The sequence below is a fragment of the Copadichromis virginalis genome, linkage group LG14 (assembly GCF_057382275.1).
Source record: "Copadichromis virginalis isolate Kocher_CV1m ecotype Utaka linkage group LG14, C_Virginalis_male_GT1.1, whole genome shotgun sequence".
In the NCBI taxonomy this organism is placed as follows: Eukaryota; Metazoa; Chordata; class Actinopteri; order Cichliformes; family Cichlidae; genus Copadichromis; species Copadichromis virginalis.
Genome location: NC_140631.1, coordinates 17947285 through 17972957, shown reverse-complemented (window position 1 = coordinate 17972957; position 25673 = coordinate 17947285). Strand labels below are relative to the sequence as shown.

General features: G+C 40.6%; 1 protein-coding gene across 3 annotated transcripts in view; it reads right to left on the bottom strand.

Annotated features, from left to right (window-relative positions):
* Positions 1–6371, bottom strand: part of LOC146693782 (cell adhesion molecule DSCAM-like) — an 86817-nt gene extending 80446 nt beyond the window's left edge. For 2 of the 3 annotated variants that reach the window (XM_085429681.1, XM_085429680.1), the window contains exon 1: positions 5407–6370. In XM_085429681.1, the coding sequence (XP_085285807.1) occupies positions 5407–5449 (43 nt within the window). In that variant the 5' untranslated portion in view covers positions 5450–6370. Of the gene's footprint in view, positions 1–5406 lie in introns of all 3 variants that reach the window. The other variant, XM_085429682.1, reaches the window with a different exon arrangement.
* Positions 6372–25673: the final 19302 nt, after the last annotated feature.

Genomic DNA, 25673 nt, shown 5'->3' with positions numbered 1-25673 from the left:
GAGTGCACACAAACCTGCTCAAAGGTAATGATATGGCAAGCTATTTTACAATATCGTTGGTCTGACGTCACTGTTACATAATTTAAAAAAAGGCAATCAGCTTCCTCAAATGTTTGAGTGCTTTTAACTTATTTGGGCAAAGAGAGCGGGCCACAGTGTACTGTTGTATCAACACATATTTATTCATTCAGTATCTTCTGCCTGTGCTGATCATGTCACAGTTGGTTAACTTGTCATATCCAGACTGATAATGTACAGTACAGTACGATACAGAGTACTAATAAAATGATAAAGTTGACTATGTAACAGGTTTTGTAGGCGTGTTTGTAACTGGGATTACCCAAACTCCAGTTAATATACAAATTTTTGATTGAATGCTGTTATAAGTTGCGTATAGGACCTTGTTTCATTCTTGATGATCCACATGTTTGATTTGGGAAAGATTTTACACTTTATACCTCTCCTGATGCAACCCTGCAGATATATCCAGGTTTGGAACTGAAACTGGGAGTACACTGGCTCGAGACCCCCTGTTATGGTGTATGGTTTGGAGACAGTGACACTAACGAAAAGACAAAAGGCCAAGCTGGAGGTGGCAGAGTTGAAGATGTTTAGACTTAACCAGGATAGACAGAATTACAAATGAGTACATCAGAGGGACAGCTCAGGTCAATCGTTTTGGAAACAAACTTTTGACCTTGAAAAAGTTTTATTAAATCAGAATTAGCACCTTGCAGTAGATCTTCACGTTTCAGGTTTTGCATCAAGAAGAGCGGTCTGTAGGTCTGCGGGTCTGTTATTGAGACACTCACTGGGTCTTTTGTCATAAGTGGGCGTGTTCCAAACTACTTTGAAACTAAAATCAACAGAAAACCACTTCTGCAGAGGAGAGCAGAAGTGGTTCACTGGTCTTTTTTAAACTGTCAAATAAAGCTTCTACACCAGTTCCCCCACTACAGTACCTGTGCAGTGTAGCCCAGTAATATAACATGTCACTTTGACAGGTGCTGAGTGAATTAAAAACATCCTCTCTACTGAGAACCCTCTCTGAGAGGGAAACCCCCGCCAGATGTACTACAGCCTCACTTTGCACACATGATCAAACACCTACATCTGGGTGCTGAGGGCTTTTCTGCTCTTCCCCGCAGATGCTAAATGATATCGTTAACATTTTAATGCAAGAGACATTTACACGCGGGCTTGCGCAATTACACCTCCGATTCAGTGGAATCCTGTCAGACACAGTGTGATCGGTAATTAGATTTTACATTGGGTGAAATGCAGCACACACACATAAGCATGCGCGCACATGCACGAGTCACCAAAGCTTGCTCCTAATTAGGGAGCTAGACAGGCTCGAGGAGGTATGGTACAGTAGAGTAGCCCTCATTATACAGCTGGGATGTATGAACTAGGGGATATCTATTATGATCGCACATCAGGGTATCCATTACCCAACATTAGCACCTCTTTCAACTGGAATCGCGCGCAGAGTTCAAAACGTAACCCAACAAACCTTCACACAACTCAGACAAGTGAGGAAGAGTTAAGTGGGTTTGTAAACTTAATTTAGCCCATTAGATATTCAGATCAGAGTGAGACTGCACAAGATGATCTATCACTTGACTGTACGCTGGGTGCTTTCATGGGGTAATTTGATTTCAAGAGCTATGATACTGCTTGTGCAACCAAATCCTAATTGGTAATTAGTAAACAGACTACTAGTCGTGAGTGCAACAATAAGGGTGGTCAGGTTTCTCTCCATTTGCTTTACAGACCCGGCCGCTGGGAGGCCGCTGATCTTTAGACATTTTTACAGAGGCATCTCCGACAAAAGGAGGCTCTCATCACTGCACTGGCTTTATCGCCTTCATGTAGATTTATTACCACACAAACACTCGTCCCACCTTCTATTTGCAGCCAAGTTCAATCTATCCATCCACCCCAGTCTCCGCAGCATTTCCATCCAGTGTTGCAGGTTGCTAATAATGTGGGGTCATGTAAAATTGGCAGGCTAACTGATGTTGGCAGCTATTTACTGTACTGTAAGCTACACTGGGATGGATGCTCTGGAAGAGCTTCCTTATTTTGGTGTGTGTGTGTGTGTGTGTGTGTGTGTGTGTGTGTGTAGTCCGCGAAAGGTCACAGCTAATTGAGATCAAAATTTGATTGCATGATTTCCTGACCTCTACATAATAGTTCGTTTATTGAAGAAATACGAGATAAGTCCTTTTTAAGTCACGAGCGTCGGGTTAAGCCGCGTGCATGTCTACAAATCATCGCAGTCTTGGTGGGGACTCTGTGAGAAGCCTTGTCTCATTATATCTTTGCAACGAGAATTTGAATAGGCCGGTTTAGCTTGCTGTAGTTTTGCCCAGAGGCAACTTTCAGGCAGAGATATTTAATGGTTCCTCTCCTGTACTGATGACTGAATTTATAGATGCTACTTTGATAGGTGCAGGAAATAGCAAGAGCATAAAGTCTTAAATGGAATACAAAAAGTAATTGTGCCTCTTGGCTGGTGAATGTGTCAGATTTAACATTTTAATTTTCATAAAAAGAGTAATAAGGACCGGGGTTGTCTTTTGCTTCCTTTTGATAATAAACAATCAATTGCAAAGATAAGGAAAGCAATTAAAATGTGACATTTTTGAGCATTGTGTGGTTGCGAATCCGTTTCCCTTTCTTTAATTGAGTTCATTAGGCTGATATCCAGTGAATGTACGCAAAGAACACAGAGAACCCAGAAGCGCTGTGAGGTGCTCGGTTATAATATGGTTGCTTATAACACCTGTGGACACAACGATGTAACGAGATGTGATTAGCTTTGGGTCGGGAGCTTCCAGGTCAGCACGGTTTGCAGACAAACTCACAGTTCCCATCAGGAATAGTCTAATATTTCCACAGGTGTGCCATTTTTTTATTTTTTAAAAAGGTTTCCAGTTTGTGAAGAATTATTAAGCCCAACCTAGTGAATGAAATCATCCGGTTATCCAATGTTATGAACGGGAATTCTGAACTGCATGGTATTTTCTTTGCACAACACCACATCATATGGCTTTCTTTCCCCCCATACGGTGAAGAGTAAATGGGTGAACGTTTTAGGACGCAGCCCCTAACACCCATTAAGGAGGTTACCATAGAGACAGGCCAGTGTGCACATGATAGGCCTAACTCTGAAACAGCAAGAACTGTCTGGAATCCAATCTCCGTGCTGGCTTCCATCTACAAGGTCATTCATTCATTCTGACAATGACTACTCAGCCGATGAACACCTCATTTTCATGATAATCAACCATATATATATATAGCCAGGGTCCTGTACATAATGGGAAAATCAAATATAAATGATAGAAAAAGGTAAAGATACTTTAAAATTCACTTATACACACACATACATATATATATATATATATATATATATATATATATATATATACACACACATACATATATATATATATATATATATATATATATATATATATATATATATATATATATATATATATATATATATATATATATATATATATATATATATATATATATATGTGTATGTGTGTGTGGGTGTGTAATGATTGCAGTGCAAATAACAAGCACAAAAAGTGTAACGTCTGCACTCAAGGCTGTCTATTGCTTAATCCCTATCAGTTGCCTCAGGCCTCCTCAATAATCCCTTAAGCAATAAACGGACACAATCTTGCATGGCAGTTGATCTAATATCAGAGTCAGATGATTATGATTAATGAGGATTCCTTATTGTTCCTTTATGAGTTTCAGCACAAGCTGGGCTGAGGGAGATACCATTTTATATGGAGTCAATGTCAATAAACGGCACCGACGGAGGGTTGCCTCAGCACCGAAAACGCGTTGGCACAGAAACAAAAATCCATTTCGAAGCTTTATTTTATCATTCCGGCCAGAGGGGGGAAAATCCATTTTGGGGGCATACTATAATATATCACAGCCCCTTGATGCGGTTGAATGTATTCATACCTGTAAATCCCCACTTCCCTAATTTTTCTTTTGTGAATTCTCTTTTTTTTTCCATACAAAAGCAAACGACCACTGATTTTTTTTTTCAATCCCCATCTTGTCACCCTGATGTCTCCCAGACATGTTTCCATTTTCTTTCCTTCTCCTTCTTCAACTCTCCCTTTTTCTTCCCCTGTTTTCGTACACACCCAGTCGGCCATAATCCCTCCCTGTAGAAGGGACTCTGGCCAATAAGTGAACGCAATAAACTGTATCAATTTTCCACCATTGATTTTATATATATGCATATATACGCACTGTGAGAGCGTGCAAATATACCTGCATGGTGTCTCGCATGTGTGCAATGGCACAAATGCATGCAACTGCACTTGTGTACACGAAAAACAGCGACAAGATGCACGACCAGGTCTGAACGTCTCAATTCCAGCATTTGAATGGAAAAAATGCATTTCACACTCTTTTCACGAGTAAATTTGTGAAGTACTTTTGCATTTGCAGACAAATAAAATACAAAAATGACCCCTGAGGACTGTGTTTCATCCAAAAACATTACACCTGTACTGTTCATTACATTCGTTGCATGAACATTTTGTACTAATGGTGCACGCTTTCTCTCTGCTAACTACATTTTAAGGTAAATAAACAAAAAGCTGAGCTCACATTTGTAACAAAACTCGTTTTGCAGGTGCTGCGAACACCCTGCTCAAGCCAGAAATATAATTTAATTTTTTTAATTAAAAAACAAACAAAGCCCAAAACGTTAAAATGCAAATACGAATGACTGCCTTTAAGGATCTTTGTATAAACTGGCCTTTTTTTTTATGCTTTAGTGTCAATTTAGGCCATTTGAACTTGAAAAATATGCTCTCTGTGGGGGATGGGGAAAGGGTTAAACCAAATGTCCATTATATCAAAGACGTCACTTATTACTAAGGGCCACAGTGAAACAAGGTTGTGACAGGAAAAAATAAGTATCATTTGGTATAAAACAAAAACAAATATTATTAATATGATTCAAATGAAAAACTATTCAAACTTGACATAATATCCAACTATTGCAATTAAACAGACTGACTACAGGCACACTAACAACATGGTATAGCCGTTTTATTTCTCCTGGTTCAGGGTGTATATCTGAAGGCCAGATATGGGTCTAATGGTTTGTAGGAGAGCTTGAAGGATTTAAAACGCAATTCATGCCTCGCCCGTCTCTCCCCCTCTATCAGGGGTGTCAGCCTTTTGACAAGCATATAAAATCCATTTCATGTGGGTCACAGGTGACCTCCATCCTCCCTCCTCAGTCACTTAGCTGTCTACCAGTGATTTGCCTTCTGCAGTATGTGATGAGCAATAATAATAATAATAATAATAAAAATAATAATAAAAATATGAGCAGGTGCAACTTACCATTCAAGATGCTCTGGGAAAAGATAAAAGCCAATATCCACATGCCCTGCTCCGTTCAATCCCCCCAAGCTATGCTTTCTCTTCTTCCTCTGACCGGTGCCTCCCTGGGTTTCTCTTCTGTGCGCTTGGGCTAAGGTTAAACATTTGCCACTGTCTTGAAGCAAACCGGTCCAAGTCTCTACTTTTAATATCTCCTTCGTACTTTTTTGTTACACTGATTTGGTTTCTGGGATGTCTCGGAGCATAAATGCGCCTCTGTGATTTTCTTGGGGAGAGCTCTGCTCAGACTCTCCTTCCTGTGCTCCGCGTCTTGCTGCTTGTCCCTGTTATTCAAAAGGATGCTGAAGGGGTGAAGCCCAGGTGTGTGTGTGATGCTGAGTCAGAGCCGGGTTAGAGCGGATCCTGGGAAAAGAAATTAAATCCGAAAACAAGAAAGAAACAAACAAAAATTAAAATTTAGAAAAAATGGTTAAACTAAATCTTTAAAAGAAAAATGTCCGGTTTCAGGTTTCCTGAATAAAACACTGGAAGACGGATCATCCTTGAAGGTAAAAATAAATGAATAAATAAAATGTTACAAAATTAAAACAACTAAAAGAGAAAAGAAGCAAAGAGAAGAGAGAGGGCGGTGGCAGAAGAATGAAAAGCAGGTTTTTTGCTCAGACTCCAAAGTCAGATCATCTTCATCGCCTCTGTGCGTCCAGCAAGAGGCGAGCAAGCGCATCTTCCCCGCTGCCGCTCTCTAATCGCACCACACTGACTCTCTGAGCATTACACAGAATAACCCTCTCCCCTGCCCCTGCAGACGCTTTAATTCCTCATTGCCTTAAAGGAGCAGAGGCGGCAGCCGGTCGCTCCTCGGGGCAGGATACTGTTGTGGAGGTGGAAGAGTGTGAGAGCACGCAGCGAGTGGGGCATTTGCATTAAGGAAATGAGCTGCACCTGACGCACCAAGGTACCAAGGATTTTTACGCACGGGGTTGTATCAGCTCAAACAGAAAGCGCTGTCTGCTGGCGTGCAGGTGTACGCGGAACACGCCGCTGTGCCCCAGATCTGGCTTGAATTTAGTTCCTAATGTTTTTCTTTCGTGTGTGAAAACAGAAGCGAGCTCCCCCGTAATAATGGAAATCTGCAAGGACACCCAGTGACGCGTATTTTCTGTTGTTTAAGTAGAAAATGTAGTTGTTTTTTTCTTTTAAACTGAATAACAACGTGAACTTGATTGATGAGATTTAATAATCGCATTGAACAGAAGATAGGAGGGGAAGGCAGCCACTCTGTCTGGGGGAAGAAAAGGGGTTAAGATGAAGAGCCCCCCCACCCCGAAGACGCACATACTCACACAGTTTATATCGCCTCCCTCAACCCAATAATCCACCACTCACCACCACCACCAACCCCCACTACCACCACCCCTCCATTTTAATGCCTGCCTTGAAGTCAAGGGTATAGCTGTGGAAGCCTGTGGGCCTGTCCACAGCGCCGGGTTACACTCAGTGTGATATAACCGCCAGCTCATGCTCTGTCCCACATGACAGAATACATTGCAAGTGAGATTCCAGCTATATACCCCAAGACACTCATTTTGTATGCTCATATCCTTACAAGTCTGAATGTGTACAAAGATAAATAAATAGAAGGTTTCATGGTGAAAGGCTATACTGACTACATTTGTAGCGCTAATAGCCGCCTTTTAAGTTGGTAAAGATGCTGAGCTGAGAGTTCTCGGTTCAGCTATTTTGATCTTTGCATTTTGCTGCTGTCCAGTCTGGTTTGTCCCTGTGTCTAATCTGTCACAGCGTTCTTCCTGTTTCTTTCCACACTCCAGCAGACAAACAGGAGCGTTGCTTGCCTCAAAACTGTTCAAGTAGTACTCAGATATTTGTATTTACTCATGTTTGATTGGTCAGATATTGTCTGGATTATTTTTTTTTACTACTAATGCTACTCCAGAATGTCTGTTTGAATGAGTGATGCTGTTTTACTTTTTGCCTATACGTGCAAGATAAATCCAAACAAGTTTAAGACTGGAGGAAAGGAGAAAGTGCTAGTGTTTCAGGGCAAATGGTTAAAGATCCGGGCTGTCATTTAGAGCTGATTAGGAGCACTGTGCTGGTTTTTTGGCTGTAAATTCTTGGCATGGAAGAACAGCTGAGTTGATTAGCTGCTGCAGAATGTGAGATATGATCATTTGCCGTGCCATATTTTTATCCAAGCTTTGTTTTCGCCTCGCTTGCTGCCCATACTCATTCACAGCAGTCACACTTAAATACTGTAATACAGAAACAAGGTTTCATCATCTGTTTCCAATAAGCTATTTTAAAATGAAAGTAAAACACCTTGCTCAAGGGCATCTCTGTAAAGTTCAAGGACTATGTGTTAGTGATGCCGAAGGCAAAGCCCATTCATGCCCTACAGGTAATCAAATGGAGCAGAACTGCCCGTAGTTTTCCTCGGTTCAGCCTTTTTAGTAATGTTAAAAGAAAGCTTTTCCACAACTAAAGGTGACATCCGCAGCCTGTCAAGACAAACAGTTCTTAGAGAGGGAGGAAAAAAAGGCTTTGACTGTGGGTTCAAGGGATTGAGGGAGGGATCCATGGCATTAGAGACTGCCATCTGACATTTTAGGGGGAAATGAAGCATTGGTGTAATCAAAGTCCTTATAACGTCTCTGGTGTAATCTCGCTCAGCAAACAGGATTTTATGAGAAGCTGAAATTAAAACTTTGGCAGTGAAATAGATAAAGCAAAGCTAATCAAAAGGTGATATTTGTTTGCCTTTGAAAACTAACGTTTGGCGTCACAAAGCATGGAATAGAGGCAATGACACAGCCTCACCTCAGCACATAGGTCAGGGGCATATGTACTGTGTGTGTACACTATATACACCGTCACACCGCTGTACGCACGCCCCGAATGAGGGCGCTTCCAGTAAAAGCACAATTTCACAAAGTGTGTTTGACAGCAAACAAGCACAATGTAACATCAACACTGACAACATGACCTCACAACAACCAAATTACAGCCGGTGTGTTTGATGACTCAACTCATATTCATTTCAGCAAAGAACGCTCACATTGCTGGACTGTGATTGAGGAAAAATGGCTCTAACCTGTATTTATTAGGGGTGCAACGATATTCGTATCGATATTGAACCGTTCGATACAGTGCTTTCGGTTCGGTACGCATATGTATCGAACAATACAACATTTGTAATTTATTTTATCAATTTTCCTTCTGACGATGCTGTCTGTGTTGAGCGCTCAGTGAATCTGCGTTCGACTACTCCGCCTAGGCTGCACTGTCGAGCGCAGATCCACTGAGCGCTCAACACAGACAGCATAGTCAGAAGGAAGAGCGCAGGGCAAGCTAGCGAGACAGAAGTTAAGCTCTCCTTGCAACAGGCAAATTGAACGTCATTCAGATCTGGCGTTTGGAATTATTTTGGTTTTCATGTGACGTATGACCCTGAAGGTAAGCGAGTCATGGACTAAAGTAAAACAGTATGTTGGATGTGCCATGCAATGCTCAATTACATTGGTGTGAACTAGTGTGTTAGCGCAGTTAGCTCGTTAACGTGTTGGCCGTCTAGCCCCATGCACGGAGTGATCGGCGGTAGCTCGTTAACGGAGATTTGCCGTGTTGTGGCGTTAAGGTCATTTCAACGAGATTAACCTGAAAGCACTAGCGGGAACACAACGAATATGACTGCACATTTACGCCGACATCATCCTAGTGCAAAGACAAGTGGAAGCAGACAAAAAAAAGCAAGCATGCTACTAACTTTAGCCGAGTCATTTAGACAGCTGTTAGCACATGATTCTCCTTATGCTGTTGAGAATATAGCCCAGAAGAAGCGGATAGTATAGCTTTTATTTTGGAAAGAGACATTTCTCTGTAATAAACTCTCTTTTCCAAAGATGAGTGATTCCTCAATCAGATACAGGGCTTGCAATATCGCTAGCCCGACGTCCTGGAGCTAGCGATTTTTTCAGTCGGGCTACCAAAATCTATCTCTTCCCTGCCCGTCGGGCTATTGTAGGAAAAATATATGTCAATGCGTTTGCATTCTTTCGGAAATGTAGCTGGGTAATTATGTCATTGGCATCGGTGAGCCACTGTCAATATGTGACATATTGAAATCGCGTTTGAATTTGCGCTTGTTTTTTTGCTTTCACTTTGCAATCGTGCGAACTGTGTATAGAGAGCGACAGCACTGATCTGTGAGTGATGATAATTTGTGCACCAATTCCTCTGACATCGTCTTATTAATCGTTAGCTTACTATGCAAACATGACAAGTGAAATCTCCCGCAGCTTAAACATGTGAGAGGTTGATCGCGCAGAGAATCGCTGAGCTTATGTGAGTGAGTGTGTAAAAGCATTTCAGTTCTGCTGAGCCAAATAAGACAGGTCAGGGTGAAGAAGTGACAGCCAAAGAAAAGCTTACCACAAAACGGAGAAGTTATGACAAATCAGACTATAAGGCAAAAAGAAAGTGCAGCTTTATGGTTTCATGGACAAAAGAATTTCTGTGGCTGCAATATGACGAGCTAAATAACCAGGGCTGCACATAAGTGGTCCGCAGGTGCGCATTCGCTGTCAAAATAAAAAACACGCACAAGGGTTAGGGTTAAATTTAAAAACTGTACTTTTGAGTTAAAATATATATTTATAATTTTAATAAATGACAAATTAAAAAGGCATGAACATTTTTTTGTATCGAAAAAATATCGAACCGTGACACCAAAGTATCGAACCGAACCGAACCGTGAATTTTGTGTATCGTTGCACCCCTAGTATTTATATATAATCCTTTTAATCAATATTGCTCCCAGTAATTACAGTACTTTGTCTATGAGCCATGTTTGATCTCTATATGAGTATGTAATATCTGGTTAGCATGGGTTAAATTCCCTTTTACATTAAAAACCATAATTATAAAATAATTACCTCTCTCCCTTCTATTTAATAAAAAACATGGATGCCGTGAGAGAAGCTTTCATTACCACAAGAAAACAACATTTTTTTTAAAAAAGTCAAAATTTTAGCATCACTGTACAGAGAAATAAAAATCAATGATATGTTGAAAACACAAAGGTCAGAACTGGACATACATATAGATCAAATGTTGCTGTTGGCACAGCCTTTATTTACACTTATGGAAAACAGGTGCTGCTGTTTATCACTTACAGCAGCTGTACAACTGAACAGGCTACTTGTGATGTGAAAGACAATACCTTGATTTTCACTCTGAACACAAGAGCCACAACCTTGTCACCAGTAGGCTGAGGTATTCAGTGGTAACGCTAACAGATTATATTCAGAGATAGATAGATAGATAGATAGATAGATAGATAGATAGATAGATAGATAGATAGATAGATAGATAGATAGATAGATAGATAGATAGATAGATAGCATGAATGTGAGCATGAATGATTGTCTGTCTCTCTGTGTTACCCTGTAATAGGGTGCGACCTGTCCAGGGTGTAAACTGCTGAAATGGACTCTGTCCCCGCTGTTTTTTAAGAGATAATTGAAGGATGATCAAACTTTTTAACCATTGAAGTAAAAAGAGATTGAAATATAATAATAGTAATAATATATTTTATTAATAGGCAACTACAATTTAGCAAATGTTTAAAAGCACCTACACGAAGATGTCCCCAGAGTAGAAACATGTGTCTAGAAAGGACTTTGTTATCACAGGAGTAATTAGCTGTTTTTGCACTGCAGGACCGACCTACTAATCAGAGTCTGCTTTTCCGCATCAGCTGCAGTGTCGCATCTACAGGACTCACATGGATGGAAACATTTTGCAACAGCTTCCACCAAAAATTTCAATTCTGAACAAGCCAAAAGAAAAATATTGGAGAAAACCAAGATGGCTGCTGTTTTTCTACTAGAGGAAAACTGTTTAGTTGTTGAAGCTGATGTCTGAGCAGCAGTTTGATGTTATTTGTCTTGATTTTGGTATTTTTCAAAAAATGCTTTCAGAGATGAACCAGTCCACTTTAACATCAGCTCGCAAGCCTTTTTGGGGGGCACTGCGAGGCACCTTCCACAGAACATGCACAAATGTACCAGTCGTATGAAGACAAGTGAAGATGAAGCTGTGGTCCAAAGCTTTATTGGCACTAAGACTGATGTGCTCCCATTGCAAGCTGATACTAAAGTGGTAACCTACAGTCACTCTATAAAACTGTATTATATGCATGTGTTTGCACTTTTAGAAACACCAATCAGGCTTTTTTGGTTCATCCATCGTGTAACTTTATTTGATTTTAGTTCATTTGACAAAATCTCCCAAACCAAAATTATAAGGAGAAAAAGGGCCATTTTCAGCCACAAGGGAAAGAAATCCATATGACAAATCCAATAACTATATAACAGCATTCAGTGGCTCCACAGCCATGTTTTGGACATGAGCAGAGTGGATTTCAGTGGGGTTTGAGTTCACTGCGTGGGTTGGGGGAGGAGAAGAGAGTTCGTTTTAGCCCCCCAGCATGATGCCTAAACAGCAGTAAGTAAATGTGACAATGAAGCCCCCGGGCTGCTGCAGGCAGTCTTGGCCTTGCAGTGCATGTCTTTGTGCGGGGGTGTTCGCATGTGCCAATGTATCGGTGCGTGCATATAAGGAAGGAAATGGAGCACGTGTGAGACAATTCGTGGCACTGCACAGTCAAGGTCGTGACTCCTCTGACTGTGATACTCACACTGGCATGGGATCTGTTGGCGCTTTTTATTTTACTGCCAGCTTCAGCGGGGATGATAAAATTAGATCAAAGATATTAATCAGAGTGGTGGCAGCCACTGTTAAACCAGTGGAAGTTGTATTGTTGTGATTTATCCCATTTGCACTGCACTCATCCCATTTCTCCAAGAACAGATGAATCAGGAACTACAGAAGAGCAAGCATTTTAAATTTTGGAACTTAAAGCTTCTGATGAACTCTGCTTCTTATAAATGGATTGTATGCAAATGTATGTGCATGTCGAACTGTCCCATCTGGCTCCATTATTTGTGCTTTAACATACAGTTGCAACACCCATCAGCACTTTGTATTCACCATAAACATGGGCTCCTATGTTATTCTATCCTATGTGTTGGTCACTAAAACTGGAAGCTTTTATTGGACAACCTTGTTGATCAAGTCAGTCAGTAATTGCAAAGAAAACTATAATTAAGGTCTCAAACAAAATGATATCATCTTGGGTTAAATGGCTAATGGAGTTGTATAGTAGTTTAATGGAGACAGTGAGAAATTAGATTTTAGAGAAAGCAAATAGGTTCCCTTCCTAAGCTTCCTTGAGTACTTAACAGCACTTAGAGGACCCACATGACACCTCAAATTCATTTATTCTCTGTTAAGCATTGGTCCAAAATACAGCGTAATGGAGTAAATGTATGATGCAGTTCAGGAATGCACTCTTTTTTTTCCTCTGTTTTTTCATATAATGTATACAATATACAGTGCCATGAAAAGGTCTGGGGCTGCTTAACTTCTTCCAGATGTCCAAGCATTAGTTTGTGCCCTAAAGCTGAAGCACACTCGGGTTCTGTAGCAGGACAAACATGTCCTATAAAACATAACAGCAATGGTGGCCTTGCAAAAAAAAAAAGGTTTTGGAGTGGCATAGTCAAAATCTGGACTTAAATCAGATTGAGATTCTTTGGCACGGCCTTAAATGGGCTGTTTATGGACTAAAACTCTCTAATGTGCCTGAATTAAAATAATTTTGCAAAGAAGAGTGAGCCAAAGTTCGTCCACAGGGATGTGAAAGACTCATTGCCAGTTATCAAAAACTTGATTGCAGTTCTTGCTGCCTAGAGTGGCGAAACCAGTTATTAGGTTTAGACAGCAATTACTTTTTCTGATACAGTCACTTAGGTTTAGATAGCTTTTTTCACTTAATAAATGAAATCATAATTTAAAAACTGCATTTGATATTTATTTTTGTCTGAAATTAAAATTTGTTTGATGAAACATGTGAGTGTGACAAATATGCAAAAACTAAGAAAATCAAGAAGGGGATAAAATAGTTTTCCACGGCACCGTATGCAGTATAAAATTAAAATTACAAATATTAATAAAAATAAATCACAAATAATAAGGCGTGAATGTGTAATTTATTTATTTGACGGTAAGACAAAAAGAAAAATGTAAAACAAGTTAAAGAAGGAAATCAGACAAAGTGGGACATAATAAAAGAACCTGAAGCTCTTAATGAAGTGAAATATTAACTCCATAATGTTGTAATAGTGAGTAAGTGTAAGTGTCTATAATGTGATGTAGGTAACCAGTGCTGGGAAGTAACGGAATACATGTGCCAACGTTACGTATTTAAAATACAAAATATGAGTAACTGTATTTCGTTACAGTTACTGTTAAAAAAGGTGATAATTAGAATACAGTTTGATAAAATAAATGGACTACACGGCCGTCTTTTCCTGTTTTATATGTTAGGCTATCCCCTCTCTACTTTTGGTAACTCCAAACAAAACACGAAATAAGAGGCTCTAATGTAAGCATCCTGTTAATGTTGGTGGCGTCAGTTACACAATGACCTGGAGCCAGCACAACAGCAGTGCACGGGCAGGAATGCATTTCTTACTTGGAACTACTGTGACCGTTCAATGCCAGCAACCAAGATGCTCTCAGCTCAAAAGACTCCAACTCCAACCCTTAAGAAACATCTGGAAGTAAGTTCTTTTTTAAAAAAAAACTAACGTTAGCCTACTGCAACTAGCTTGTTTTAGTTGTGGTAGCTACCTGGGTTATGTCCCATTTCAGTATCTTCAATGTACTATTGCTGTGTGATTTATTACTATTACTGAAGGCCACTCGCCATCGAGCTAATATTGTTAGCTGCCGTTAGCTGAGGTTAGTTTATAGACTGCAGAATGTTAGACTAAAGCTAGCTAACAATGTTAGCTAGCGTGGCGAGTAGCCTTCAGTAATAGTAATATAGTAATAAATCACACAATAGTACATTATGTAGTTGTAAAACTATGACAATATATTAAGTAATCCAAAGTATTCAGAATACGTTACTAACATTGAGTAACTTAACGGAATATGTTACAAAATACATTTTGGGGCATGTATTCTGTAATCTGTAGTGGAATACATTTTAAAAGTAACCTTCCCAACACTGTAGGTAACAATACGCAGTATGCTTCTGTAGCCAGTGTAATTTCCCCATAATCTACATCCAGTCAAGCTCTTTCTGTGATTAACTGAAACATACTCCAATGGTGTTAAAAATTCTCACACCAAAATATCAACACTGACAGGAAGTGGCATATTCTCCTTTAGCTACGTTTCCTCCATTCAGCACCTTCCACACACGTGCAAACACACACACACACAACCCCGGCTGTCCCTCTGGTCAACCCTGTCCCTGGCGTGTGTGCAGACAGGCCGGGTAATCCCTCAGGATGGGGTCTCTTGTTTTGACAACGCCTGTGAAGCCCAGCGTCTCTTACAACAAAACACAGACTGGCCTATCATCAGCAAAATGTCAGCCTTCAGCTCACTCCTTTCGCCACCCAAAGGAGGATCAGGTTGCCTTTACACTATGTGACCCATTAACTCAGAATAGAAACATTCTCAGCACCGGTATAATGATCCCTTTTGTTTGCTAAGACAATGACATTGATAAGAGACAAGCCATGCTCGTGGCTCCTTATACAACTGTGTATAAGGTTACAGAGTGGCCAGAGTAGTTCAAGCTGCTATATGTTTACAATCTAGTAGTTCCCCTTGGGATGAACACGATACCTGCGGGTCAATCAGCATTAGGACACATGCACACTCTTTAAATTAGGGCAGAACTGCTATAACCTGGGAATGTGCCAGCTGCATGAAAGGCATCAGGGTTTGGAAGTCAACATGTCAAAGGAACTATGAGTTTATATGATACAGAAGCTTTTTAAAACTGGATACTTAAATTATGTAAATCGCACGTAATACGTAATTATTTAAATTTTCTGTTTTTATGTATTGTTACTGATATATGAACCTATCTCCAAAAGACAATCTTGAAGCATCGCTATGCTATGTTATTATCAGCTGCGTGGTTCGTTTTAAGATGTGTGGGTGAAATTCTAGTATTTTATTTGGGATGTTACTCAGCTCTAATCAGCAGCTATCTGTGTCCGTGTGACGCATCCATACAGTTTATGGATGTAGCTTGCTAACTAAGTAAGCAATTATCACCAGGTGTTCCAGGTGAGCTAGAATGATCCAGAATGGTGTTCTAGCACCTTTCGTTAATGAGAAATGAAATTGTGAAGGCAGATTCATGCATTCTACTGTCAAATGAGTTTTTTTTTTTGTGTGCTGAGATACTTGCTCACTATGAAGAAGATAAGTCATTTTATTCGTTCTCATCCGTGCAGTCCATTCATGGTACAGATATAAATAAAGTTGCAGCTGTAGCATTTAGCTAGTGCTGCGGTAGAGGTCAGATAATCAGTCATACTGTTTGCGTATCGGTGAATTTTAAATGCAACTTGCAAATACCTCAACACATATAATATTTCTGGGTGATTTACAGCTTTTTGTATTTTTCCGGAGTGAGGTTAATGCGCAACACTGAGAGATGGAGAACAAAGTACGAAAGGAAAGAAAAGAAAAGAGAGAAAGGTGAGAGCGTTTGGTGGCATTTGATCATTTTTAACATAGACATAGTTTTTAAAAATGTTGAAAACTGGACATTTAAATTGTATATGTGATGTTGTAATGCATTTTTAAACTTTTTCTTTTTATGAGTTTTGAAATCAGGTAGTGGAGGTATATATATATTGTGTGTTTCTGAGTTACATTTTTGCAAAACATCTTGCAAAGAAATGTGAAGAATGCTAATGTTCTGTTATTTAGGAATTGCATGAAAATGCCAGACAGTTTAGTGCGTGCTGTGCTGGATATTTTGCAGTGTTGTGACGAAGTTTGCAGCAGTGCACTGTGTTGGCCTGGTGCTGAGCTGTTGTTGTGTTCAGCGTCATCATTAGATCAAGAGTAGCAGGCACCGTTTTACATTTAAGGTGAGGATACTGATTAGTTTCATTTAGTGAATGAATAATACTAGTGTTATAGTATCTCTGGCTGGAAATCAGCCATGTAGCACACTTCAGTTGTTAAATCCAGAAGAGCATCAAAAAAATCTACTGGAGCTGACAAAACAAGTTATTTTCGACAATTTATTTCTAATGAATTCTACACCGCTACAGCAGATCTTAGTGGTCCTTCACATGCTAACCTGAGCATTTTTAACCCCCTATTACTACCAATAACCTATTGCTATACCAATTTATAGTCAAGTATTTAGTTTATGAATTTGATTGACAGATATTTCTTTTTTGGAGGATTAATTTTCTTCTAAAGTAGGACAAGATCTATAAATACCATATGAAACCATGAAACAGGGGATATAGCTAACCTACTACTGTTAATTTACAAAATAATTTTATCAGCACTTTTAAAGCGCAGTCTTTAAACAGATTACTCAAACTGTGGATTGGATTGTATGATTGTATGTATTCACCTGTGAACTCTACATGTGCTTTAAGTGTAGTTTGTTATCTGAGAGCAGAGGCTATCCCTTGGCCCATATTTCCACTCAGCGTCTGCTTGCTCGATGCCTTTGTTCCCTTCCTACTGCAAACTCTCAAAAACCTGACTATTCTTTTATTCGTTTTTCTTAATTGCTAATTCAGATTTAGGCCCTAACTTCAGTCACACACAGCAGATGTTACAGGATTTCAGAGGCAGTAATAATGAGCCAAATTCCCCAAATTATGCGTTTTAACCTAAGTGTGCTGCAACTGACAGCTGAGTGCGCTGCAGCGTATGAAAGCACAGACAAGTCGACAAAACACACGCAAAGTGAGAAAACACCTTTACTAATTTGATAATACACACAGAGCAATTAGGGAAAAAACATGCTTCAATGTGAGAAAACACAATGAAATTCAGACAGACATGTTTCCAGGGGACACTAAAAAGTGACGTACACGCTTGGAAGCGTTTGTTGTTGCTGTGGTGAATAATAAAGTTAATGAAGTCGTCTGTTCAACTGTGCTGTGAGAAAATGAGCTGCTTTTTTTTCAGACCACATTTTTCAGATATCGACTGTTAACCCTGCAAGCGTTTCAGGGTCACGTGCTTAAGACTTCGCTTCGACTCTGCAAAACGGACCACAGCACACACAGCAACCTTTTCCCGTCTCCTCCTCAATTCGTAATACCAACACCCCAGCCTGCTACAGCAACCCCAGACAGTTTTCCATTGGTTAGCCCCAAGACACAGAGGAGCATATCTGTAGCCAACCTTGACGTGCTAAACTAGGACGCTGAAGGGGACAGAAATGGGAGGAGAGAGCAGGAGAGTAAGCGAGGGGAGGGGAGGGGAGAGGAGTGGAAGGGGGAACCTAATGAAAACCTGCTGGAGGAGTGGCAGAAATAAGGAAGTGAGGATGGAGAGCTGAGAGGGTTATGGCAAAGAGGGGGACGGAGAAAGGAGCAGTGGAGAGGGAAGGGAGTGAAGGTGGAGAGTGTGAGTAAAGGGAGGGAGAGAATAGGGTGGATTTATTTATTTATTTTGGTGATTTGTACTCCGGCTGCATATGTGCCTGGTCTCCATCTTCTCCATTCTCTGCTTCAAAACTGGAAAAATCAATACGCCCACAGTCTAGTGTATCCCCACAAGAACTGGATCATTAAAAATATATAATCAAACGCCCGCTCGTCATTTTTCATCACCATTACCATCATCACGTATCTGAAGAGCGCACAGATACCAGTATATCACCAACATGGTTGTAACAATTTAATAACCCAATCAATGGCCTTCTAATTATTTCAGTGCCACAGTTAATCGTCCAGTTAAAGCAGTCCTTCAGCCTCGACTCGCGCAGAGAATGGCACACGGAGACAGGCTGCTTGTTAACAAATGCACACAGCAGAACCGAAGCTGGGCTGTTGTAATAAGAATATCTGACTTCTCAATTTCACAACTCAATCCAACTCAGGGTCGCAGTGTTGCCTAGTAACGATGGCACACTACTGACCTTATCTACGTGGTCATAAAAATGTATGAAGAAGCCCCCCCCCCTCACGCCTTCAACCTCCTCCCCGCCAGCCTTCGCTCAGTCCTTCCTACAACCACACAACAACCTCAGAGCTCTTATCTCCCCTCTTTTACGAGTAGCAAGTAGCCAGGGGCCGAGCATCCTCTACACTCCCCCTAACCCTGCCGGGCAGCTCTGCGGTGGGTATTCTCTGCCCAGGAGCTCCTGTCTCTTTTTATACAGAAAGGGGGGGTGAGGAACATGAAAACACTTGAGCCTTCACAAAAACACAATGCTCTTGTTTCTGTGCACACTACATGCATGCAGAACACAACAGATACAACGCTGGTGGGCGTGAAGTGGGAGGCTGGAAGGATGCAGATTGCATGCTATGAAACTGATAGATAGCTGTAAGAACAGAGGGACACAGTCAAGCGCAAAGGAGACTGAATACCGCACTGCAAGGTGAGTCGGTGCACCAGCCTTCATAATAATATTCTTTCAGAGTGGATTTTCTCTTCAGCCTGCAGTGGGGGGGAAACAAGAGTGTGATATAAGTGTGGAAGAGTGTGAGAAAATGTGTTTAGTGGGAACAGAAATACAGTATCAGCACCACAATCCATCCATCCATCCATTCGCTTCCGCTTGTCCTTTTCAGGGTCGCCCCTCGCCCTATGACAGCTGGAGCCTATCCCAGCTGTCATAGGGGGAGAGGCGGGGTACACCCTGGACAGGTCGCCAGTCTGTCGCAGGGCCAACACACAGGGACAGACAACCATTCGCACTCACATTCATTCGCACATTCACACCTAGTGACAATTTGGATTATCCAATTAACCTATCCCCACAAGCTGCATGTCTTTGGACGGTGGGAAGAAGCCGGAGTACCCGGAGAGAACCCACGCAAGCACGGGGAGAACATGCAAACTCCACACAGAAAGACCCCGGCCTGATGTTGGAATTGAACTCAGGACCTTCTTGCTGTGCGGCAACAGTGCTAACCACCGTGCTGCCCGATTTTCTCTTCAGCCTGCAGTGGGGGGGAAACAAGAGTGTGATATAAGTGTGGAAGAGTGTGAGAAAATGTGTTTAGTGGGAACAGAAATACAGTATCAGCACCACAAATATAGTTTATTGATGAAAGCAATTTGCCAGTGAGAGATGAGATGCATCTGATCTCTATCCGCTCGTGAGCCCCGAGAGCCGGGTTCAGCTTTTCTAATTGGGTATCGCCTTGGAGACGCCCATCCTAATTAGGAGACAAACTCCAGGTGTTGCACCTGACATCACCTCTGAAAGTCACAGAGGGAGTGTGACACATACTGTATAAACACACACATCTGCTCCATCTGCTGGCTTTACAATTAACGCAGCCAGGCCGGAATATGTCGAAATTCCCGCAGCAAACTTAAAACAGACAAGGGGAAGGTCTTTTTTATTCGGCTATGGAGGCAGACCATCGAAGTAATTGTTCTTTGTTTTTATTTATTATTTTTTTTCGGGGGGGGGGCACAAGCAAACCTTTATGCTCATGTCTCACCTGAAAGCGATGGCATCTATGGGCAGATTGGAATGGATGGTTACAGATTTCATGCACTATGATAAAATTCCCTGTTAAATTACAGTGAAGTGCTGGAGCTAGATCTGCTAGCATGAAACTGTATACAATATATAAGCTGTGCAGTATGATACCGTCAGCTGTGCGAGTGCCATTTCTTTAGAGGAGAACCCCAACAGCATCTCAGTAATGAGGATGTCCACAGCCTCCCACTGCAGTCCAGCCCACAACTACAGCAACATCTGCTCTGTGGCACCCAACACATCAGGTGGGATCCGCTCTGTTTGAACAAACACAGGAGGCATATGTATGCATATGTACGAGTTAGAGTAACTAGGGAGACTGGTGAGGGTATGAGTAGTGCCTTGAGGCGAGGAGCAGAAGGGTGGCAGGGTTTCTGACATGCCGTGGACTGTTTAGACGCAAGCCTCTATGACTCATCTACGTGTCACTAATGCTTTTCCTATGAATGAACAAACAGATACACTGTGGAGAGGCATCGCTATCACCACAGGGGGAAGAGTAAGTGTGAGTAGCCTGTGAGACTAGGATGAGACACCCTTAAGGCAAGGCAAGGCAAGGCAAGGCAAGTTTATTTGTATAGCACAATTCAACAACAAGGTGATTCAAAGTGCTTTACAGAGACATTAGAAACAAGAACAAATAAAAAGCATGATTTAAAATTGAATAAAACAAGCAAATAAACTAACTAACTAGTTAACAAACAAACAAACAAACAAACAACAGTATATAAAATCAAAATAGATAAAATCAGAACAGTAGATAAAATCAGTAGTTAAATGTAAGTTTTGAAATTTAAGCTTAAAGTTAAGCTTAGTCATACTCCCGCCTGTCTGAGGAGCTAGAGTTGCTGTACAGTTACAAGTAATCGATCTAAAAAAAATGAAACAGATCAAAACCAGCTGTCTTTTATATGGCTGGAATCATACAGTGTGGTGCCAGTGGATGAGCCGTGATGTATCCATGCACCTGTTGTCTGGCACGTCCCTCTCATCTTATGTAGACTCTCCTCATTTGGGCTCATCTCCTGCAGCAGCAGCTGTGAATATGTGCACCTTGTTAGGCGGTTGACAGTTCTGGCAGAAGGAGAGACGGGGAAGTAGCTTGTTATGAAGAACAGGCTAACTATATGTCAATCTCTGCCGTGCAGAGAAGAAACAAAAACAAAGATGTGCAAAAAAATCCTTTTAATCTCAGCCTAAATTCATTCTTAAAGCAAGCTACGTTGTATTTATTTAAATATTTGAGTCCACTAAACTAAAAGCTAATTGACCCCAGCCATTTTTTTTGCTAATACACTGCACTGCTGATTAGATACCAAAAAATGAGATTTGTCTGAGAAACATGTGGACAGCCTGATTATGATGATCTGCCCCACTGTGATCCCCATTTACCGCTCATCCAGCTCAATCATATCTGTGCTGTAATTACACTGCATTCAAAATGCTAGCAGATTCAGCAAACCTCTGAGCAGCATTATACACTTACAGTGATTGGGCTGTCTGCAGGCCTGATTATTATAGCCCTGCGTGATGCTTTAAAAAAAATAAAAAGGATGAGAGCTGGGGTCACCGAGAAAGCAGCAGAGCTAATTCGGGACTTCACAGCACAATATTTATTTCTATGATCAACTTGTTTGATAGACCTGCTTATGCTTTAAAATAATGCACTGTGTCAAATTAGACTGGTAAGAGTAAAAACAAGTGTTCAGATGATATTTTGTGCAGTGTTAACATTTTTACAACATCCTATACTTTCTTACACTGTGGCAGCCGATAGCCAGTAATCTTTAGAAATATTCATTTATTTGATCTTCAAATAGTTTCATTTAAGCTTCTAAACACGTTTTATGCTGCATTGATTTCTTAACAAAAGGAGAACTCACTCATTCACACTCACTTATGTCAAAATTGCCAAAATCCCAAGTTAATTATTAAATCAAACATGTACAATTTTGAAACCCTGTAAAAACAGAAAGCACTTTTTTAATTCCACATGGTTACCATCTACTTACTTTCTTTTTAGATGACTGTGCACTAAATATATTTTCACCTGCTGGTCAGGTAAAATCAGACATTTACATATCTGATGTCAGGCTCGAGGAAAGTTTGACTGGCTGTAAAAAAAGAAAAGAAAAAAAAACCCAGTGAGTTTAAAGCAGATTAATCAATAAGAAAAACATAATTTGCTATAATATAATTTACTTTAGAGAACAAAACTATGAGAATTTAATAAATATATATTAAATTCATCGTGGTAATTAGTTGGCATAATGTTACATTTAGATGTGCATCTGTGCTTAGACGTCGATGTTTGTTGTTGAGGCTGAGGAGGAGGGCTTGCATTTGAGACAATGTGGAGCAGTCTCCTCCTCTCATCAGCTGTAATGATCAGAGCTGTGAGGATTAAGTACCGATGTCCCAGTAAAGGAGCTTTGCAATGCCAAATGTAGGACCACTGGCTCCCCTAAGCTGTCTAATTTGCTCATCCACCAGATGCTACAGCTCTCCTAGATTGGATTAAAGGCACAAAAAGGGTGTTGAGCGCCTTGTTGTGGGCAAAAGTGGAACTGCAGGGAGAGGCTTTAGGACCAGATTAGAAACATTGAATTGGATATAAGACGGGCACATTATTAAAAATACACTTTATAAAAGTCATGAATGGGTATTTTGTCGTAATTTACATTCTTTGATGAATCACTTTTGGTCTTTTTTACCAATGAGTCTTTATCTGATGGAACCTGATCTCTACGAAACTGAAGATTAAATAAAAGGAGTCTTTTCCATTAGATCTGTTTGATCTGATCATCATTACAACTCTTTAGCTAAAACTTTTAATTTGTAATTGGTACACTTTTTAACGTGTTTACAAATTTACAAGTATATGGTGGCTTTAAATGACATAAAGCTCCACTTCTCATTAGAAGACTTCATAAACAAAACCAGGTAGAGAGCCCTAAAAAGTTGTTAAACTCTTCAGTCAAAGGATATATAACATACCTCCTGATTTTCTGCATTAAGGGGTTAGTAGGCTACCAGACAAATGATGCATTAAAGCTTCGTCCTGTTTTTAAAACTCTCAGGGTAAGGAAATACCCCAAGATCCAGGGAAGAAGAAATAGGAATTGTGCTTAAATGGGTCATTCACAAGACCCAGTGCATGACAAGCAGTCCACCGGAAAGATAAATTTTTGTGGTCACAGTAGTTTCCCACATTATTAAGGCTAATATAACTATAGCGATTAACTTCAATGAGGGTGTGAGACAAGCATGGGTGGGGGACAGGGAAAAGAGCCGAACATGTGACACTACTGTGCACTCATGAGGTATTCAGTGTGAGACACTGGTTGTCTGTGTGTGGAAACAGGCAGCATGGAGAAGACCTGTGACAGCGATCTTGCCTTCCTTTCTTACTCTTTCTCCCCATACGCTGTCAGTGCCGAACCGAAGCCGTCTCAGCTGAAACATGCACGTAAAGCTTTCCAACTTGGGGAATGAAGTCATGCAAAGTTGAAATGCATACACAAAAGTTTTGTTCCCTAATACTGTAGTGAACAGTTCACAAGTTGGTGGGTGGATATATATCAAATTATAACTTGTTTGACAAAGACAGTTTCTGTAGTTTTCCCTGTGTACGCCACCATCATGGGTTTTAAACCAATATTAAGTCTTTGCGAGGGCAGACTTTCAGCTTTATTTAAAAGTTGTTGGTTTTTTTTCAGCAGTTTTTATACACTTTCCCCCATTGTAATGGGGACAAACACAATTGGACATTTGATCGACGGGCAGTTTCATTGCCAATTGAGGCCTGTTCCCTCGTTATTTCATGACAAATGAAGTAGACATAATGCTCCACGTTTACCCAAAGTATTCACTCACCCATCCAAATCATTCAGTTCAGGTGTTCCAATCACTTCCATGGCCACAGGTGTGCAAAATCGAGCACTTAGGCATGCAGACAGCTTCCAGCGCGGTACCGTGATTGGATGCCACCTGTGCATCAAGTCCAGTTGTGAAATTTCCTCAGTACTAAATATTCCACAGTCAACTATTGGTGGTATTTTAACCACTAAAAGCAAAAGTAATAGGCCACATAAAATCAGAGGGTGGGGTCAGCAGATGCTGAGGTGCATAGTACACAGACGTTTCTGCAGAGTCAATCACTACAGACATTTAAACTTGTGTTCTTTAGAATAAATCAAGAACAGTGCATAGAGAGCTTGATGGAATGGATTTTCATGGTCAAGGAGCTGCATTCGAGTCTTACATCATTAAGTCCAATGCAAAGTGTGGAATGCAACAGTGTAGAGCACCCCACCACTGGACTCAGATCAGTAGACACTGGCAATCTGACGGACAAGCATGGGTTTAGCCATTGCCAGGAGAACGGTAGTCATCTAACATGGATGAGAGAGCTTGGTGTGGAAGAGTTTCAAAGCCATTATAGCTGCAAATGGTAGGCTGACATTATATTAAACGCTATGGATGAAGAATGGGACATGGCTCAATTTCATATATGTGTGAAGGTAGAAGATGAAACACTTTTGTAATATAGTGCATCTGAACATGATTCAAGTGTTGGATTTGTGTTTCATAGCTTTTAATTGTAATTTAAAATATGGGAAGCCATCATTAGCCTGCAAAAAAACAAACAAACCCTAAAACCTAAGAGAGATAGGAAGAACTTCAGGATTGGCCAAATCAACAGTAAGGTTCATTCTTAAAAAGAACGAATGCATTGAGTAGCTCAGCAACACTACAAGGCCTGAAAGACCACAGAAGAAAAATAAAGTGAATGATAGGATTATTTCAATGCTTAAGAAAACATCTAACCAATAGGACTTGAAGAGGCAGGCGTCTCAACCAACCAAGAGATGCCCTCGTGAACGTAAATACAGAGAGTTTGCATGGTGCAAACCACTGGTTACACTCAGAACAAGATTATACACATAGCATACTTGGAGTGTGGTGTGCTAATAAAAGATACTGGACATGTTACCATTTATTCAGAGGCTTATAACCACAAATCATTTTGACCATTTTCTCAAGTGTGGTGTTAAAAATACAAAAATAACTAGACATCATGGGTTTTCCAATGCACAAGGCTGAGTACTTACAGGTATTTTTATTGTAGACTTTCAGATATACACATAAGTTGAACAATGGAATTAAGACTTCTAGTGAAAGCCTAGTTTCAGCGTCCTCAATACTGGTATAACTTGAACCGAGTCATCTTTGTAGAATATCTTCACAAAGCCCTTACAAACATGGGTGGAGCAATAAACGAAGATATAAAAATGATGCTGTAAATTCAGACATTACCGACAAGACATTTTATAATAAACCTTTCCATAACTAGGCAGAGGCTCAAGCTGCTGGGAGGAAACAAGAATAGTGTCTTACACAATTAATTTGAACACATAAGACCTTAAAACTCGCAATGACCAACATATCAAAAACTCAATCCATATTCAAAAACAAGGCTTCAGTCTTTGGCCTAAATGCACCTATTGCTCCCCGAGCAGGCAGTGAGCCACAGTTGTGTCTAATGGGTGAAGGTCCGACCACCAGGAACTCACCGACATCACCTCCACTAGGCCTGGCTCCAGGGTGG